General features: G+C 38.5%; 2 protein-coding genes across 2 annotated transcripts; both read right to left on the reverse strand.

The window, feature by feature from the left end:
* Positions 1-817: 817 nt before the first annotated feature.
* On the reverse strand, positions 818-5,337 carry LOC109089334 (homeobox protein six1a-like). Its single transcript, XM_042769158.1, has 2 exons — positions 4,428-5,337; positions 818-3,535 (listed from the first exon to the last, which is right to left on the reverse strand). The coding sequence occupies exons 1-2, from the start codon at positions 4,985-4,987 to the stop codon at positions 3,244-3,246; spliced, it is 852 nt and encodes a 283-aa protein (XP_042625092.1). The 5' UTR covers positions 4,988-5,337; the 3' UTR covers positions 818-3,243.
* A 5,339-nt stretch (positions 5,338-10,676) lies between these two features.
* On the reverse strand, positions 10,677-19,191 carry LOC109113525 (homeobox protein SIX4-like). The gene is made up of 3 exons (XM_019126326.2): positions 18,159-19,191; positions 14,822-15,468; positions 10,677-14,156 (listed from the first exon to the last, which is right to left on the reverse strand). Exons 1-3 carry the CDS (start codon positions 18,941-18,943, stop codon positions 13,684-13,686), a joined length of 1,905 nt encoding a protein of 634 aa, XP_018981871.2. The 5' UTR covers positions 18,944-19,191; the 3' UTR covers positions 10,677-13,683.
* Positions 19,192-19,490: the final 299 nt, after the last annotated feature.

The following is a 19,490-nucleotide window of genomic DNA, read 5'->3' on the forward strand; positions in this document are numbered from 1 at the left end:
ACATAGCCAAAGAGTAAAGTAAGAAGGGAAGAAAAAGATAAGAAAAGAGAAAAGAAGAGAAGCCCTTTTGTAATGCCTGTTGGGAAACTGTTTTGTGTAGTTTGTCCAATTCTCCCGCTGATATCTGGACTTCACCGGAATTCCATAATCAATGTGAATTTAGATCACTGCGATCCAGGAAGACAAAAAGAAAAAAGAAAAAAAAAATGCCACCGGAATGTCAGCCAGCAGCAGCACGCCAGAGAAACCTGGATTACACTACAAGATGAGGGTGTGTGTGTGTGTGTGTCTAAGGTTTTGAACTATATCACACTGATCTCATTGTCGTAATTATACCCCAAAAAGAGAATGCTCCAAGTCCCAATGAAAAACAGGAAGCTATCATATTTCTGTTTTCATTTCCTGAGTTTTTTCTTTAATGGAGCCATCTAGAGTTTTATCCTGTTCTCTCTCTCCCTCTCTCTGGGGAGTGAAACTTTGGCTTTATGCTTCCAACCCAGAAAGAGCTGCCAAAATGAATTCTTTTTTTCGACAGGCCTTGTTTTTAAAGATGCATCTTTTTAATATAAGATGCTATGAAGAAATTTTGAAGAACAAAATTCAAATAATTTTTTTGTAACATTATTAAATGTATTTTTATTATTATTAGTGTTGTTATTAAATATTTTATGTTTGTGTAATGTATTTATTTAACAGAAGAAAAGGGCAAAGTAAAAATTAAAAGGGATATAAAATAAAACATATGTACAAATATGAAAATACGTTTCAAACCTAAAACATTTAAATTATTATTTTTTGTTTCATTTGAGAGACAAAAATGCAAATGCAAGTTTCTACAGATGCAGTTCCTCTTGTTAGATATTTAATATAAGCCTGATCTTATCTCTGAGATGTGTGTGTGTATGTGTGTGTGTCCTGCTTACTGTAAGTGAGAAATGACTGCTTCAGTTTCAGTGACCTTCAGAAAAGTGTATTTCAAAACTGATGTATCGCCCATATCCCTTTCCCACAAACACATGTTAGTCTTTGTCGGGGGTCTGGCTGGCTGAAGTGTTGTCAGGTCCATGCATCATTGGTAACAAAATACCCCTCTTCTGGCTCTCTTGAGACTCACTTTAAAAGCTCCTTCAGTGCGGCCCCCCTCCCCCAAAAACCCATTTAAGGGTCAGTTTCCTTGAGAGTTCTGGATGAGTGACAACCTGGGCAGGTGAAGCTATCTGACAAACAGATCCTAGTGTGTGAGATTGACTGTCAGATACAGGTTTGCCACCAGAAGTATTTCACAGCATTTTGTCTGTGCCAGAGAACAGTAACAACACTTATGACATCATAATCTAACCAATACGCAATGTGAAAAAAAATTTCTGACCTTTGATGAAAAAAGAATGTACCTCAATCGATTGTTTGAGATTTATTGTGTAAGAATGTAAGGATGCTTTTTATCCTATGTTCTCAATGTGAAAGAAACTTCAATGTGACAAATTAAACAAAAAGATGTTTAATAATGACACTTTGGCAGGGGTTTGATTATCATGAACAAATCAAAGCTGATTCATACTCTTTTTACCAATCTATGGTCTACCAAATGGTTGACAAAACACAGAGCTGGCCACATCAGCAGAAAAATCAAAAGAAACCATTTTGCTATTTGAATTTCTCAATTACCAATATGAGGAAAGCAGATGTAAGGAATGTTTATATGTGCAAAATATAATTAGACTGTTGATTAAAACCACAGCTGACTTTCATGCCCAGCATTTGCCTTTTTGGGGGAAGAATGAGTTCCTCAGTTTAAGTCAGGCATGATATGATATTTATTACCAATCCTAAAGGTATTTTAAAAATCGCCTGTGTTTATGTATTGTTAAAAGGGACAGTGAATATTGAATATGCTTTAGATAGATAGATAGATTGTTGTGCAGCACCCTGTGGCTCCAGGCTGGAAGGGTGTCCCCCTCATTCCTGCAATCAAGCCCCTCTAAACGAGGAGAATGGTTCTAATTAGGGCCCGGAAACCCTCTGCGCTCTCTGTTCAAATCCATTTACACTGACACGAGACTATCGACGTAAAAGAGACAGAAAGAGGCGAATTCATGTTGATCACACTGCCGAATATTCCAGAAATGTTGGTTTTCATACGCGGAGCTGGAAATGTAGAAAATTTCATTTGCTTGTCAGTGTCTGGAGTTTTCGCTAAAAAGAAACAAAAGTTCACAATTGGGTTGACAATGTTTTGTAGTCTTATGGTGTGGACGAGGCGTTTTGGGTGGAGGGTCTTTAGAGCGGCTCTTGTGGATCGTGTCAATTTTCAGTGGCCCAGAACTGACATAACAAACAGAAAAAAATTAGCAATACTCCCCCTTTCTCCCTCTGTCTCCATTTTCTAATTTTTGTGAAGTCGGTCAGCGTAATGAACTAATAAATGTTTATCAAACCTATAGTTACAAGGCTTAAAGTGATTTCATGTGTCCGGTTTGGCCTTTTTTATATTTCGTTTTACTGAACAATGGTCAAAAAGTCAAACTCGGCCCTGCGCGCAGCCTGGCGCCTCTTGGCGTCTCTCTGCCCTCTGCATAAGGGGCGATTTTTCTTGTTTATGTTTCTGGCGTTCTCATTTTTCACGCGCATGCCCTCTTCCGGCTCGGACGCGTCACGTGGATTGGCATATTTTTGTTATTTTGAGCCTTTGTGTTTATTTATTGTGGTTTCCTGATTTTCTTTATTTTGGTTAACAGGCTTTTCCATGTAAAACATAAATGCTCAAAGCGCTGAATTGACGTGAAAATGTGGACAATAATGTGTTTAAAAAAGCTACAAATTAAATGTAGTGCTACATACATTTAAACTAAATAAAAAAGAACGAAACAAAGTTTCCATAGAGTTTAGATAAAGATGTTTGAAGCCAATGATTTTCTCATTAAAAATCCCTGCTTTTCGTAGTCCAATACAGAACAATTTCTATAAATTAATCCTTGATTAAAACATCATAAATTATTAAAGTTTTATGCATCAAATGAATATTCTTAAATATTGGCCTCACGTTTTACAAAATGTACGCACTTGTCCGCCAAAATTCCAAAATCTCAGAGAAGCTCTTTTGATTTTCTCTCTTTTTCTAATAATTTGCACAATAATAGTTTATTTCAGCAAGCGTCCTCTGTGTCATAAGAATATGCAGTAACACCGTACATATTGGTTATTTATGTTTTTAAGTCTTGTCGCTTAAAATGTGAACGAGACGTCCTAAGATCCTAAATCCACAAGGCTGGATGTTAGAGATCCCAACAGTGAATCCTGGATCTGATGCGGATGTCCTTGCATGTTATGCACCGAACGTTGCGCACCGAGGCCGGGCATTGGGTATGCTGGAGCCCCGGGATTGTTCATGTTCCCCTGTAGTAGCAGCACGGGGTTGTGCTCGGGACTCTGCGGCGGAGTGAACTCATCTTCCGAGCTGGACATGAGCGACTTCACTCCGTCGAACGGAGACCGCTGGCTCTGCTTACCGCCAACGCCGCTGTTCTCGCTGTTTTCTCTGTTGGGTGAATATTACATTTTTAACATACATATAACTGACATGTTATAGGCCTAGAATTAGGCTAAATAGTAGCCTTTAAGAAAGTGATATACTTTAACATAAAGGCCTAGTGTTATGGTTTCAAAATAGTTTAATCTTAAAATAATTATTACATCAGCTAAAGAAAAATTAATGCTTTAAATTTACTTTATGGTTTTAACACAATAAAAAAATATATAACTGTTCACACAGCAAGCGTCGTCTGTTATGTCAAGATGACTGAAAAGGTAACTGTCATCACAGATTTAATATAGAAAAACGAGAGAATTTTAGAGAATATCATTCAAAGTAAACCAACATTATATTAACTCCAACATTTAAAATCTGCAATTAAATTATATGAATACAGGCCTAAATAAATTCTCACTACAGTAAGAAAAATCTGCCCCTCGTCTTCTGCTTTTATTGTTTCGTTCGTTAGAGAAAAAAGGACTTTAAGAAATCTTAACCGAATTATAAAATTAAAAATAGGAAATATATAAAGTATTAAATTATAAATGACAAATATACTAACTATAAAATTAGTTTAACTTGATGTTGCTTAGATTCGTATTTACAGTTAAATCTGAGTGACAATATAATATTTCTGATATAACGATAAAAACCAAACCTATTGTTGTTCTCTCTGCCAATGACTGCAATAATCAACGCTAATTTTGCGCGTTAATTTTTGGAAACTTTATTTCCTGCATATCAGTTCGCTTACTCTCAAACACACACACACACACACACACACACACACACACACACACACACACACACACACACACACACACACACACACATATGCGTGTGTGTGTGTGTGTGTGTGTGTGTGTGGTATTATTATTATTATTAGCCTATATCTCACCTCTCTTTTGCCTCAGATGCCCGGTCTCTCTGCCTCCTGTTTTTAAACCAGTTGCTGACCTGTGTGGTGGTCAGTCCCGTTGCCTCCGCCAGCTCCCTCTTCTCCCGTGGAGATGGATAAGGATTGTGCGTGTACCATTCACGCAGCACGCCCCGCGACTTCTCCTTAAAGCAGTAACTGGTCTCCTCACCGTCCCAGATCGTACGGGGCAGAGGAAATTTTCTACGCACACGGTATTTGCCCACAGCGCCTAGCGGGCGGCCCCGCAACTTTTCAGCCTCCACGTAATGCGCCTTCAGCCACAGCTGCTGCAGCTTGGGGTGGTTGTGCGCGGCGAACTGGTGGCTCTCCAGGATCTTGTAGAGCTCACGGAAGTTTCCCCGGTGGAATGCCACCACGGCCTTCGCTTTCAGCACGGATTCGTTCTTGTGAAGATGGTCACAGGCTGGTAGGGACCAAAGGAAACGTCCGAGCCTCTCCAGATTCCCACCCTGCTGCAGCACCTCGCAGACGCACGCGACCTGCTCCTGCGTAAAGCCGAAAGAGGGCAAGATTGACATTGCGGCCCGATGCAATCCACCACGTAATATCCTGCTAATCCGAGGCTCTGTTGGTATTCCTCTCTAATGAGTTCTCAGACAAAAATCCCCGTGCCACGTTTATCTGTTGATGCAGCTCCAATTTTAGTAACCGCCTGTCAGCCGGTGTGGCACCACTGTCACCCTCTGGGTTGGCACGCGAGATTCGGATGCGGTTTGTCTGTATGGATATATGACAGAGAAATCCAGTACAGCGTCATTCCGTGATTAGCTCGCCCCGGTCTGTTCTGAAACCGGCCAGCAGAGCAGAACTGCATCTACAGATCCATTCCGTTTCCTCCCCGGAGGACGGACGTCAAGGCCTGAAACTGGAGACCTTGAACACACACACACACACACACACACACACACACACACACACACACACACACACACACACACACACACACACACACACTGCAGTTGCTACTAAACAATTATTAAATTATCACAAGCACCTCCACAGCCTTGCATGCAGCATTTACATCGCCTTCCGTTTTTCTCAATACTATCATATTTTCTATATTTCACTTATAATTATTTGTACTAGTGCTTTGAGTTAAAGCCATTCTAGCTATTTAATTTATCATATCACCACCCCCTCCCCTCAAAAAAAAAAAAAAAAAAAAAAAAAAACAAGACCACCGTGTGTTCCTAATTAGGTGGCATTTTCACAGCTTATTAATTGCGTGGACGTGTGAGGACAGATTCAAGAGTGTGTCAAATACACTAAACGGGAGGTGCAGAAAAACATACGTTTCTGAATATTTTTAATGTGATTCAGTGACACATCGCAGAAATTAAGTATTAAGTAGGCTGTGGTATTCTAATAAATTATTCTTGACTTCGTGTTGCGAATTAATAAATTATACAGTACCTATAATGATTCATAAATGTGCAAATATTTCCTTACATGAGTTGATAAGAAATGGCACGTCAAAATGAATGAATGAAATACGGGAATTACATGAGCTCTTATTTCTGCCAGTTGAACTTACTTGACCTTGAGAGAGAATAATCTTATTTTATTGATGGATCTAATTATATCGACTATAATTGAATGTATTTAAATCTACATCGACTTTATTTCTGTCAGTTATCTTGTGTATGAACTGTATATAATAGTTATATGGCCTGCCCTCTTAAGAATGTCCCCAAAAATGTAAAATGTTTCCAGTAAGAACCTTACTGAAATGTCAAGAACTTCTTTAATCTCCAAAGAACCACATAGAAACTCAAGAACACCATACATTTTATTGTTTGTTTTCTGTTGTTAATATTTTTTTTTTTTTTTTTTAGCTGAATATGATCCATTAAATAATCTTTATTTTAGCAGTGTAGCCTATATTAATAAATTCATCCTGTTGAAAACGCCCCGCCGTTGGAGCATTTGGTCCTTGTGGTTTTCTAAGCTGGGTCTGAAACACTAAACCGATCCATTAGCGAATAACTTGTGAGCTCGAGGAGCTCTTAGTCTCCCGGTCACAGCTCTTTATCTCTGAAGATATCCGTAACATGACACCGGGAAATCCAGCTGGCCCGCCTGAGGTTATTTTATTTTTTGGAAAAATATTCCACTATTTTTTTTTTCCACTCGATGTGAGGATTTTGGACCTTAAATATTCCCTAATGCTAATTAGTATCAGCGTAATCTTTAATTGGCCTCTCAACACCTGTAAAAACAATCAATCGATTGTCTGCGCCCCTCTCTTTTTTCTTAATGGTTTATTAATGCCATTGAACAAACATGGTTTACTCAACAAGCAGATGTTATATTTTAGAATAATCTACTTCATCTAAATATTCTACCAGAATCAGAATTGTAAATAATTAATAAATATGAGCTTCTGCTGCTGAAGTCATTAACACAAAACTCATATAGGCCTATATATATTGCATTTTTGTCACTTCACACCTTGTTTTTGCAAACAGCTATATTTGTCACAAATTAATGTATAAGGACAATTAGTATTAATTGCTTTTATAAATGCACAGCATAATGTGAAGTGTGACCCGTATTAGTACCAATTCTATGTTGTGCACGAATATAGCCTGTTCTTAAATTTCTAACCAATTTGTGCCTAAAACTTTCTGTCTTTTCTGTCCTGAACAGTACATGGGCCGATGGCAGCTCAGGTTACGGTATGATCAGCACAATGCACCCTCCTCCATCCCACACCAGATCCTCCCGATCGTCTACCAGCCCCCAGCACGGCGGCGTGCCCGCTCTCAGATCATAATCATTTCAAGATGTTTTACGGACCAACAGAAGCGCGCGAGCTCATAGACACGCCGCAACCAAAAGGGCTCTACTGTGAAGACACAGGGTGAGGACAGACGCACACGCGCACACACGCACACACACCCACACAAAACATCCCAATAAGTGCAACATAAACGTCACTGTATTTCATGTTAAGTAGTCCGCACTCCACCACTGTGAAGGTGTAAACTGTTTTCTTTTCACTGAGTGTGTGTTTATGAGTTTTCTGTGAGGTGTAAATGAAAGACTGAGTGGAGGAGAATCCACCGCTAATTAGACGTTGTTGCAGCCTCTTGAGAGATAAAAAGCCATCCAGTACTACTGTCACCAGGTCAAGTTTTAAAATAATATTGACTACTGGAGTTTTTTTTTTCTTTTTAATTCGTTTTAAACAGCAACAATTTTTTTCAGTAAGAGTTGCATTGTTGATTGCACTTTAAACATGATTTGGTTGCATTTGTTTTATTTTCAGACCTGACAGGGGCGGAGCAACAGTTTTAACCGACTGGGGTGGGGCTCAATGGGATGTCAACAGTCATACTCACTACATGTTTATATTGTGGCTTGATTTATTACGTAGAACGTCAAAAACCTTCAAAACTACATTATAGTTTACTTTTATTATTCTTGCACATAAACTGAGCTGAGATTATTTGAATGGTTTGCTTGCTTCTGATTTGAATATGCGAAAACAACAATAGCATAGCCAAATCGAAGAAAACAGATTTAACAGTTTTAAATCACTAAAGTGGAAAACTGTACATGTAGTTCCTGATTAAATTTTTTAAGGTATCAGTCACAGCCTGCAATGATAATCTCATTGCCCTTTTTTGCACTTGAATTTAATTACTGATTAACTTAAGCAACATTTAAAATACAGCAGAAACTAGGCTAGGCCTACATAAACTACGGTGAATAAGATAAATGGATGGAAACAAAAATGTTGTTGTTGTAACGATAACATTTTACAGTAGGCTACAGTACAATCAGTCTCCGTTGTCCTTAAAATAATTATGTGTTTTAAGGTTTGCGTCATTTAAGGATTATATAAAACAATCAGGCGATGAGAGAAGATGACATTTAAAATTAAATTCGAATTGGATTATTGATTTACACATCTTACTTTTGTAAGATTACAATTAGAAAGAAAATAATTAAACATATTAATAATATTGATAGTATTTATATATTGATATTCATAAGTATTAATAACAATAATAATAATAATAATTAATAAATATTACTCAAACATGTAGTAGGGGTTGTTTTAGAATTTAGATTTTTTTTTTCTTAATGCCAATAGTTCTAAAATATGTATATTACTTGTACAATGATCCAAATACAACTTGTCAGTCTGGCAATCTGCAGACTCAAAGTGTCATATATTCGTATACAGGAAGAGGGCGCCAGGCAGTGACATCTATCCGCTTTTCCCACAAACGGACAAATTAAGTTTATAAGAAGCGCCGTGTAAAATATATAGGCTATAATCTATTTCCTACTCTTTATTAATAAACTATTTTTGTTTGTTAAGTACTGTAATTCTGTCTTGTTCTTATGTTCTTCTATGCAGTGCAGATGTGGTTTCAGCTCAGAATCTGGAACGACAAGATAAAATACCATTGAATTAATTGAAGAATAATGTCTGTCCCGCACTCGTACAGAGTGGTGTGTGTGGGCGGACAGAAGAAGTAATGAAAAAAAGCTGCTTTCTCCCTCTGTGGTCCTGTTTCACCAGGGGGCAGAGATTAACCCTTATGTATGTGTGTGTGTTTCACTGAAATCCTTGCATCCTCTTAACATCCTCTTATTTTAACAACCTGTGCCATTCAATTACACAAACACATTTATCTAAAGATGTACCTTATACTTTCAATATTTTTATTTTAAAATAATTATTTAAAAATAATTATAATTACTCCAGAATAACCCTACCCCCATATTACCCTAGAAATGCTTTTGCATCCTTTTGAAATGTTGCCCAGTTGAATCTGTAGCTGTTTACAGAAACACACTTTGTTTATCTGAAAACTACTAGTGGCCTGTAACTGCACAAAACTTGTTGTACTTGTTGTATGTATCATCCCTGTACCTCTTCTTCCCTCTCTCTTGGCAGGCATACCAAAGAAATTGTGTAAGTCTGCAGAGGTCAGTGTTCAGTAAAGATGAATGACAGCCTCATATCCCAGAAGGCAAAGAATGAAAGATTGATGAAACAATTTGATGTTATTTAGGTTTATGGGAAGACAGTTTTAATTCAAGTTCAACTTCTTATTTAGTTTACCAGCATTTATGCACATCTCCTGGAACTGATCTGTTCAGTGCAAGCTTTAGAGTTCAAACTGAGGGAAAATGCTTCAAATAAATGCCGGTATTCACATTCCCTTGTCTGCAAGTATATCTGGCACTCTAAATTTACATTTGCACATTCACACTTACAAACTCACACAGTAGGTCTGGATCATATATATAATCAAAACCTCACCAGTAAATGAAACACACACACACACACACACACACACACACACACACACACACACACACACACACACACACACACACACACACACACACACACACAGGTATGAAACACAGCCGAGGAGCAGCGTGTGCCCTTTGACCTCTCATTAGTGGGGGCGTGGGGGGAGGTTCAGGTTACAAATCCAGCTCTGTTTGCTATTAAGGGTTAAGCACCCCTCCTTTCAAACCCCAAAAGGTGAAAGGTCATAGTTTTTAATAAGGCTCAGTGTGAGAGGTTCATATTTTTTTATTACCGCTTCTTATTGTTGCTCAGTGTGAGGTATGTTTGAGTGGTTTCAATCACCATCACATTTTTATTTGCATGTTGTTAATGACAAAATATGACATAAAACCATTGCACAAAAACAGAATCAGCACACATTATAAACTCTTACCAACACTCTTTTTTCTCACAGTGTTATTTTTTTGAGCTGGTGTTATCTGATACCTGGCCATCTCTCATGTCAACAGCATCACGTAGACTGTTTGGGAACAGATGACAATGCTCCTATTTCCTTTCTTCATACAATCTGTTCCAATTATCTCTCTTGTTCTTTTGTCCTGTCCTGTTTTTCCCTAAAGGAGTCATGAACTACAATGCTAAAAGACTTCCAGCAGTATTGCTAAGATGATTGTATATTCAGTTTTGTTTGGCATCCAAAATAGTTATTTCAGCTAAATTTCAGAGAAAAACTTTGGGACCTGAAATTGCTTGGCTGGTTAGCTTGAGTTTTTGTGGTCACCCAGAAAAGAAAATTTGCTGAGAATGTACTCACCCTCAGACCATCCAAGAATTAGATGAGTTTGTTTCTTCATCAGAACAGATTTGGAGAAATTTAGCATTACACCACTTGCTCACCAATGGATCCTCTGCAGTGAATGGGTGCCAAAAAGTGGATAAAAACATCACAAGTAATTGAGATGGCTTTTGTGAAGTGAAAAGTTGGATGTGTGTAATAAATCCACCATTAAGAGATTTTTAACTTTAAATTGTTCAGCACAAGCAACTAAATGCATATGTTAGTGGATTTTGAAGTGAGAGGACAACATGGGATGGACTTTTTAAGTGGAGGAATTGTTATTATGGATTATGGACTGGTATATTTTAACCAGAAACAATGGTTTAACAGTTTATCAACGTTTTCTTTCAAACATGCAGCTTTCCACTTCAAAATACATTACTTGATGGACTGGAGTTGTGTGGGTTACTTGTGAATTATTGTGATGTTTTTATCAGCTGTTTGGACTCTCATTCTGACAGCACCCATTCACTGCAGAAGATCCACTGATGAGCGTGGATGCAAAGGTAAGAAAACTTTAATTTCAGGGTTAACTATTCCTTTAATCCAGAAGCATTGTGTCTTAGATTCACACAATGCCATCTGTAAGAGTCATTTACAAATCAGAGAGAATTTATCTGGCTGTTTCTCTACCTCCTTCTGGATACCCCACCGCCCTAAAACAGGAGACGGCAGGGCCTCCAGAAATCGCCCTCCTGTTTATTTGAATTTAGGAGTCTGAGACAAGAGCAGCTTGCTAACAAGCTCCAGACCACCAGGCATGTGCAAACGATCACTGCTGATTTTCCAGCACCCTGCCTGGCCTTTTTGTATCAGGTCTCTGTTTCCCTCCCCTCCCTGGCTACTTAAATCTTTTTATTCGCATGTTTCCTGTCCGTCTGAATATTTAACATCCTCTGTAGACATAACACGTAAATGCAAACAAATCTATGTCGAAAGTTTACAACATCTTTCAGTCATGAATGAAATCACTCGATTGAGGCTGTTTTTCCAGTATAAATTTTTAATGAATCACACTTTGTGCTTCTTCTTCTTCTTTTTTTTTTTTTTTTAGAAAAATATATCATAACTTGAACATTTTTGTTCATGCTAAAATATTATTCACAAGGCTGTTTTGCTTTTTGCTCATACATTTACAGCCATACATTAGCTCATTTTGCACCTATATCCTTTTAATTTCGTATAACCCTTTAGGAAACTTTTCATTCATTATCTGTCATTTTTTAAAATCATTTCTCATTCCCAGAATGGCTGCATAGCTTTCATCATGGAGTTAAATACTGCAGATGTCAAACCAGCACCAATAACAATAATAAAAAAAAAAAAAAACAGGGAACCTGAAGACCAACTAAGTGCTGAGTTTAAGAAAGCAAGAAGGCACAAACAAAGAACAAACTGGAAAAAAAAAACCAACTGTAAATGCACACACAGACTCTTCCATATACAAACTCACACACATACACAATCATATATTATTTTTTACATTTACAACTGTTCTGACAAGTCTTTTTAATATATTTTCAGATGTTTTTAGTTTAATATACAGTATAAATTAAAAGCTTGATTTTTCTTATTGCTTACTATTGCTTTTTAGGTGATATTCAGGTTTGACAGAAAATTCTCATTGTATGCTTGCAGGGATGGTTCATTGCAAAACACGGATGGTGAGTTTAATCAAATCCTTTAGGAAAACAATTGCTTTCACTATTTTAAATGACCTGAAGTTTTAAGTTACCCATATTTTGGTCTCAAAACGGTTTGCATCTCAAATTAAACAAGTAGTTCTTAGCATATTTTGTGCACAGATAATAAACTAAACCTAAACTTTGACAGTCGTACAACATCTGTTACAGCATCTGTGACAAGCAGTCGATTACCAACCATTCTGACTCATCCCTTAATTTGTATAAGCAAACATTTTGTATTTGTATTGATATTGGTGTTGTTTGTCTACAATGCATATTATTTGCCTATTATTAATGTAATCGGAAGCTGTAGGCAATGTAATGACTATGACAATGCCACAAATATTGTCATGGATTTAGCATTTTAAATCTGCATGGGAATAAAGTGTGTCTGTGCATGTGTGTTTCCATAGCGGGGTGACCTTTAAGGGTTTGACTCAGATGACACATGACCAGATGTCCACCTGTCTGCTAAACTCAACTCTTCTTGGCAGAAACTAGCAGGTGACTCTCATAAAACACACATACGTCTACACTCCCCAGTGTGAGAGGAAGAGAGATAGAGTGAGTGACAGAGAGAAAATAAAAGCTGTCTAGTACCTGTAGCTCAAAAATTCATGAAAACACTTAAAATAGTATGAAATGATTGATGGAAGGGATATGGAGGCAAATATGAAAAAAATATTCTTCTTTTACATACCAGAGGTTTTAAAAATTTTTGATACCTTGGACTCCCATGGTTATTCCCTTCCAAGGGAGCCCATTCCTAAGATACAAAAGGCAGTTACTTATGTTTGTGTATAAAGATCCAGTTTCTCCTGTGAAAAATATAAATATATTTTAATTGTGTTTATAATATTATCTGGAAAATATTTTCATAAAAGTTTATTTTATGTTACTCTGTTTCTTGTGTCTTTTTTCTACATAACAGTTTTGTTAGAAGTAGAGAAACAAGGAATAAAATAATTCAAAAAATAAAATAATTGTAATTAATCTCTGGATTTTCAGCCAGAATTAAACAATAATGATGCCAATTATTTATTTATTTATTTATTTATGTAATTAATTTATTTATATTACTATATTTTTGGTAAATTTTTCCACGGACCCCCTAGCAAAATCACATGGACCTCTGATGGTCCCTGGACCCCAGTTTGAATATCCCTGTTATACACAATGGAAATAGAGAGAAAGAGGGGAAAAAAAAGTTCTCCAAATGTTCTCCAGACTTTGCATAGATTCTCCAAATCAAACTGGAGTCAAAGCAAGTGACAGATTTGCCAAAATAATTCAGAATAATACAAAACATTCAGAGGCTGAAAACATAAAAAAACCCTCAATCAATAATTCAAAATAATGTTGTGATTTTCTGTAAAAAAGTATTTTACCTCCTTCTCCACTTCTCCACATTCAGAGGTCAGTCATCTCTTCCTCTATATGCACTGTTTTTAGTTTTGTCAGTTGTTTTCCCCCTTCATCCTCCACTTCTCTCATCTCTCCCTTCCCTCCCTCTGAAACTGCACATAGGAAGTCTCCATTTAGGTTTGAGGTCATCTGGGCATCATGACCTCTGAACTCACTAGTAAGGTCTGTTTGGGCGAGTAAGGGTGCGCTCACTGTGAGAGTGGTGTAGTCTTGCTGGGTGGTTGAAATGGTGGTGTTAAGTGTGGTGGGGGAGCTGTGGGTGGGGTCAGGACTGTAACCCAGGTGGTAAAGGTATCTATCAGGAGTCTCCAAAGGTTCCTTCTTCACGGCAGACAGTGTGTGAATGCAGCTTAGACTGTAGAGTGCTGTGCTGGACTCAAGAGGGGTCAGCTGCAGCCTGTCCTGTCTCTCCACCTGGTTGTGGCACAGACCTGTGGGAGAACTGCCATCAGCAACGCCTGACAGAAAAAGGAATGAGAAATGACAGAAGATGAGAGGGAGGATAAAGCTCTCCAACTTTTTCAGTGGTATACAAATATTAAGGATGTACAGTTCATATTCAATTATTATTTGGTTCATGGGTCAATGACCACAACAAAAAAGGGGAAAATTCTGACATTTTATGACCTAACATTTCCCTTTCATAAAAGGTCATATTTTGTGACTTATAATGCAAGTATGGATTAAATTAAAGGTGACAGTAAAGACTTTTATAATGTTACAAAATAAAAAAAAAATTCAAATAAATATAGTTCTTTAGAACTTTCTATAAACAAATAAATAAGATACTTTCAAAAACAATACATTATGGCACTTAATAAGGATTCCTTTTCAAGAATTTCATTATTTTAAAGCAGGACAGTTGTATAACCATGGCATTTTTTTCTTTATTTAATGTTTAATAATTAAATATATTTAATATAGAAATTAAAAACATGATAATCATAAAACAAGTGTATTTACGTCATTGTGTATGAGTTGTACTTCTAATGTATTTTTCAATAAATTAATAAATAGGAACAAAATGAACTTCATGTCTTTGACACACAAAAGAAACACAACACACTTGTGTCTTCTCATCCTGCTCATAGGAATGAGGCTATCTTTGATGAGACTCACTAACCTTGTGTGACTGATGAGGGTGAAGAAGATGATGAGAGTTGCAAGGGAGGAAGTGCCACCTTGTTACTAAGTAGCGAGGTCCCATTGCCTTCAGGAACCAAGTTGTAACCTTCAAGCTGCAAGCCGTTGGATGGGGTGACAGTGAATGCTGAGCTAATGGACGTGGTCTGGTCCTGGACCGACACATCCTGCCTCACATCCTCTGCTTTCACCTCTGTGTCTGTCCCATTCCCATTGCAGTGAAATGAGGGGTACGCCAGCGCAGGATCTGCTGTTACCCCTTTAATTTGTCCTGTACCATCCATCTCCACATCTGCTGTTGATCTGCAAGCTAGGGACTGGAGTCCCAAGTTCATGCCACTGAACAGGACATGTCCTGTGGTGGAGAGAAAGGAAGGGGTGCCGTTGTGGAAAACAGAGGTGGGAGTGTTGACTGAGACTCTGTTAAAGATGACGGACGGTGGCGAGACAGAGGTCCTGCTGTCTCCAGCCTGCTGGACAATGACCCCGGCCTCCAGAGCTCCAGAGCAGAGAGGAAGAATTGCATTACCCATGGTCCCATCAGCACACGTTGACATTGGGCACGGGGACAGAGACTCCCTACCTTTACTGCTCTCATCCTCCGTACTGTGATTTCCATCTGACTCACTGAGAGAGAGTGAAAGACAGAGAGTTGTAAGCTTTTGTCTCTTCACTACACTTTAGCTCATTATAACAGATTTGTGTTCGGTATATGTAAACTTCTTAAATACTTTTAAATATTCTTGTTAAATTCTTGAATTGCTTTTGAATTGAAATGTAATTTTATTTATTTTTTAACCACTTTTTATTGATAATACTACTTCATTTTTTTTGCACAGTTTCTTATTGCACACAGCTGAACTAATAACATTTCACAAACTGAGAATGCTTTGGCATTACAAAATCAGTGTTAGCAACACCAAGGTCATGACTCATGGATTCAATTCCCAGGAAAAGCAAGAACTGATAAAATGTGGATGTGTACCTTGAATGCCATGTAAGTCTTTTTGGATAAAAGTGTCTGCCAAATGCATAAATGTATATGTACAATGAACAGAAACAGAGTGCAGCTTCAGACCAGGACTGCTGAACAAGAACCAACCAAATCATAAAAAGCTAGGAAAAAAAGCATTTTGTTCCATTAGGAAAATTAAAGTACAAATGAAGCAAATTGTAATGTTATCTGTGCTCACTGTGACGATGGTAAGGTTGACAGGCACACTTTCTTCTTCACTGTGATATATTTTAAAATACAAGCGGGAAATACTTGGACAAACTCTTAATCCTCTTTCAGTATTTCTAAATTGTCTGAAAAAGATCAAATCCAGGTGACCACATTCATTTGAATTCTTTCTTAAACGCAGTCTAAATGTCCATTAACATCTATAACTCACTGAAAGATGTTTTTTTTATTGCATATTGAAATTACAATTTTTTTTTAACACTGTGGTTGATGCTTTTGGCAATATTGTATGCTAAACACTCGTACCAATGAAGTACTCTGAAAGAGTGGATGAATAATTAATTATTACTTTTCATTCTTTGCTAAACTGTCCATGAGCGCGGGCTGACGCAGTTGCAGGAAGATGTAGATGGGAGCGCGCACAGACAAATGGAGAAGTGAGTATCCACTTCAAACCGCGGGACCCCCTAGATCACAGTTTTCATGTGTCAGCGGTAATCCTGTCTATACCACAGACTCTTTTTTACGCACGCACACCATTTGGCGCAATAAGTCCTATGGCGACACAACACCGCGAACACAGCATGACTTCACAAATGGTCAGCTCTCTGACCACAGTGCCCTTCGCCAAACGGGGATGGGTCGCCAGTAACAAAAGGTTAAATTTCGCGGATATTTTAAAGTACAATACAGCGCGATTCATCCACTATATTTCAAAGTGCCTTCAGCTGTTCAAACATAAATTCGTCTGATTGAGGAGAAGGGCGCGTTTAGTGAATGACTGCAGCAGCTGTGTGACTCCTACAGGACTTCCACAACTGTTCCTTCTCACAGCCAGCCAAAAGATTTTGGCATTTGATTTAATTTTTTTTTTTTTTTTTTTTTTTTTTAGTGATAACGTCATTACATGTTTGGGAGATTAAACACAAGGTGCGTTCTGTCTGACTGTACATGAGTTTTGGCCGTTGCGTCGCGTTTTTAACTGCGTCTCGAGAACACTGTTCCGTTCTATTCCTTGGTTTTCCATTTAAAAACATATTTCAGTATTGTTAAATTATTATCTCGTTGTTTATTTTAATAAGGTTTATATATAAGTTAAAATATACTGAACTGTTTAAACTCGTAATCCAATAATCACTTTAAAAGGTACTTTTGTTGTTGTTGTTGTTGTTGTTGTTAATAATATAAATAATAAAATGCTATCGAGCAGATCTTTGTTATAGAGATATCTGGCAGAGACTCTGAATGGGGGTCCTGAGTCTATAAAAGTTAAAAACGCCTGACATGGCCTATACATATTATCATATTTGCCACATTTGGAATTACAACGATGAATTATTAGGATAAGAGCTGAAACTTTTTTTTTTAATGTTGTGGAATACAGCTGTAAATTATAAAATTGTCCCATTCACGTGAGTGATTAAATATACTTGATGACAAAAACATTCCTGATCAAGATGCTTCAAGCAACGTGTGACATCAGCTTTCTGTGAAAAGAAAAGAAAAATTATATATGTGTTGGAGGGAGGTCACTTCAACCAGGTGCGCTGGAGCTTTGTTTACAAAGAGAAAAACAAAGTGAATCCTTGTATTACCAGTGCATCTCTCTCTCTCTCCCTCTCTCCCTCTCTCTCTCTCTCTCTCTCTCTCTCTGTGTGTGTGTGTGTGTATTAAAATCGAATGCTGAAGAGGAGGTTTTCCTATCCTCTCTGGGTAAAAAGATAAGTGATTTATGTGGTGGGTCGAAGCTTACGCCTCAATGGATCCTGAATAGTTACTCACTCAAAAATAAACACACACATACATGAGGTGTGATGACTCACGCGATACATTTTACGCACATGTTTGGATGACCTTTAGAAGCTGCCTTTTAAAATTTCGACCAATGCATGTTTTTGTTTCTCTGTAATTCAAAGTCATTAAGAATAAATTAAAGATTAGTCTAAATTGAAAAAGACTTGTAACAAGTGACAACACAAGCAGACAAGAATGAACCATTTTTAAAAGCATTAAAACGTCTCCTCCATCTCAATCTTGTCAATAAACCAATTAAAACTCTTGACAAACGTCTTTCCTGTTTATTCATTCATTCATTGAACAAAGTTTCTGTTTGTGGGTTTCTAGTTTTTCTCACCTTTTGGACTGCGCCTCTGACGGGTTTCTATCTCTCTGCCTCTTGTTTTTGAACCAGTTGCTGACCTGTGTGAGGGACAGTCCTGTGATCTTGGCCAGATTCCTTTTCTCGGCTGGGGACGGGTACCGGTTCTGCTTATAGAGGTCCTTCAGCGCGTTCCTGGAGCGCTCTTTGAAGCAGTATACCGTCTCCTCTCCATCCCAGATGGTCCGGGGCAGCGGAAACTTACGTCGCAGGCGATATTTATCCACTGCGCCCAGTGGTCTACCGCGGGCCTTCTCCGCCTCCGTGTACCGGGCTTTGTACCATAAGTCCTGCAGGGCAGAGTGGCATGAGGGGCTGAAACTGTGGCTCTCCAAGATGCTGTAAAGCTCCTGGTAACGCGCCTGGTGGAAAGCCACCAGCGCCTGAGCGCGAAGGATACTCTCATTCCCGCGCAGTAAGTCGCTCTGCGGGAGAGACCAAAGAAACCGGGCGAGTCGATCCACGTTGCCCCCCTGCTGAAGCGCCTCGCAAACACATGCAACTTGCTCCGGTGAGAAAGCCAAAGAGGTCGCGGCTGCTGTGGGTGAAGTGTGCGAAGACAAAGAGTCCATGGGCATCTTGCGCTCCAAAGGAGAGGTCTGCTGCTGCCTGACGAGCATCCCGTTGGCCACTGGAGTGTCCAGAATCAGGAGTTTGACGTGCCCCCGACTGTCCGTGGAGCTCTCGAGGGGCTCCGCGTACTTTACATTTTCCTTTTTGATCTCGCCTGCCACTGTCACTTCACAAGAGGAAACAGACATTGCTTTTATTCTTCACCTCAGATTCCTTTAGTCCGTCACCCCGCCTCGTTTCTGCCCAAAACTGATCCGGTTACCCGTGCGCCATGCGAGTGATATCGGGTGTCTTTTCCCCTTTCGCTCCAGCAGCGTGACTCCTCAGCCCGATAGTTTGAGGGGGACACGCATGATTGGCTACACGAAATTTCGAAAGGGGCGGGGCGAACGCAGCTTCAAGGCGAACACACTGAAATGAGGCTGTCACTCAGCCGTGACGCGCTCCCGCAGCTCACCTGCGCTATAGGTGAGATCTCATTCGAGGCTTTGTGTGCTGCTTTGTGTTTGCTTTAAGCTTAACAGACTCAGACTGTTCATACAACAGACACTTCAAACGACACAGACATTTACAAAACGACAAGCCCTACCCCTTAGTTCAATTTATCTCCGTTTGAAAGGTTCTTGGTCTATTAGGTCTAAAGGATACTTGGTCTTATAGTATTGTCTCTTTAAAAAAAAAATAACAAAAACCCTTACTTTAGACAATTATTGTTATATAATACAACCAAATGGA

Source organism: Cyprinus carpio, chromosome A13 (genome assembly GCF_018340385.1).
Source record: "Cyprinus carpio isolate SPL01 chromosome A13, ASM1834038v1, whole genome shotgun sequence".
Classification (NCBI taxonomy): Eukaryota; Metazoa; Chordata; class Actinopteri; order Cypriniformes; family Cyprinidae; genus Cyprinus; species Cyprinus carpio.

What these genes read in the sequence shown, in the direction of transcription:
- LOC109089334 (XM_042769158.1), bottom strand. Translation starts at nt 4,987, where the DNA reads ATGTCAATCTTGCCCTCTTTCGGCTTTACGCAGGAGCAGGTCGCGTGC. An exon ending in GCATCTGAGGCAAAAGAGAG is followed by an intron (nt 3,536 to 4,427) that starts GTGAGATATAGG and finishes TTCACCCAACAG; the next exon opens with AGAAAACAGCGAGAACAGCG.
- LOC109113525 (XM_019126326.2), bottom strand. Translation starts at nt 18,943, where the DNA reads ATGTCTGTTTCCTCTTGTGAAGTGACAGTGGCAGGCGAGATCAAAAAG. An exon ending in TCAGAGGCGCAGTCCAAAAG is followed by an intron (nt 15,469 to 18,158) that starts GTGAGAAAAACT and finishes ACTCTCTCTCAG; the next exon opens with TGAGTCAGATGGAAATCACA. An exon ending in ACCCTCATCAGTCACACAAG is followed by an intron (nt 14,157 to 14,821) that starts GTTAGTGAGTCT and finishes TTTTTCTGTCAG; the next exon opens with GCGTTGCTGATGGCAGTTCT.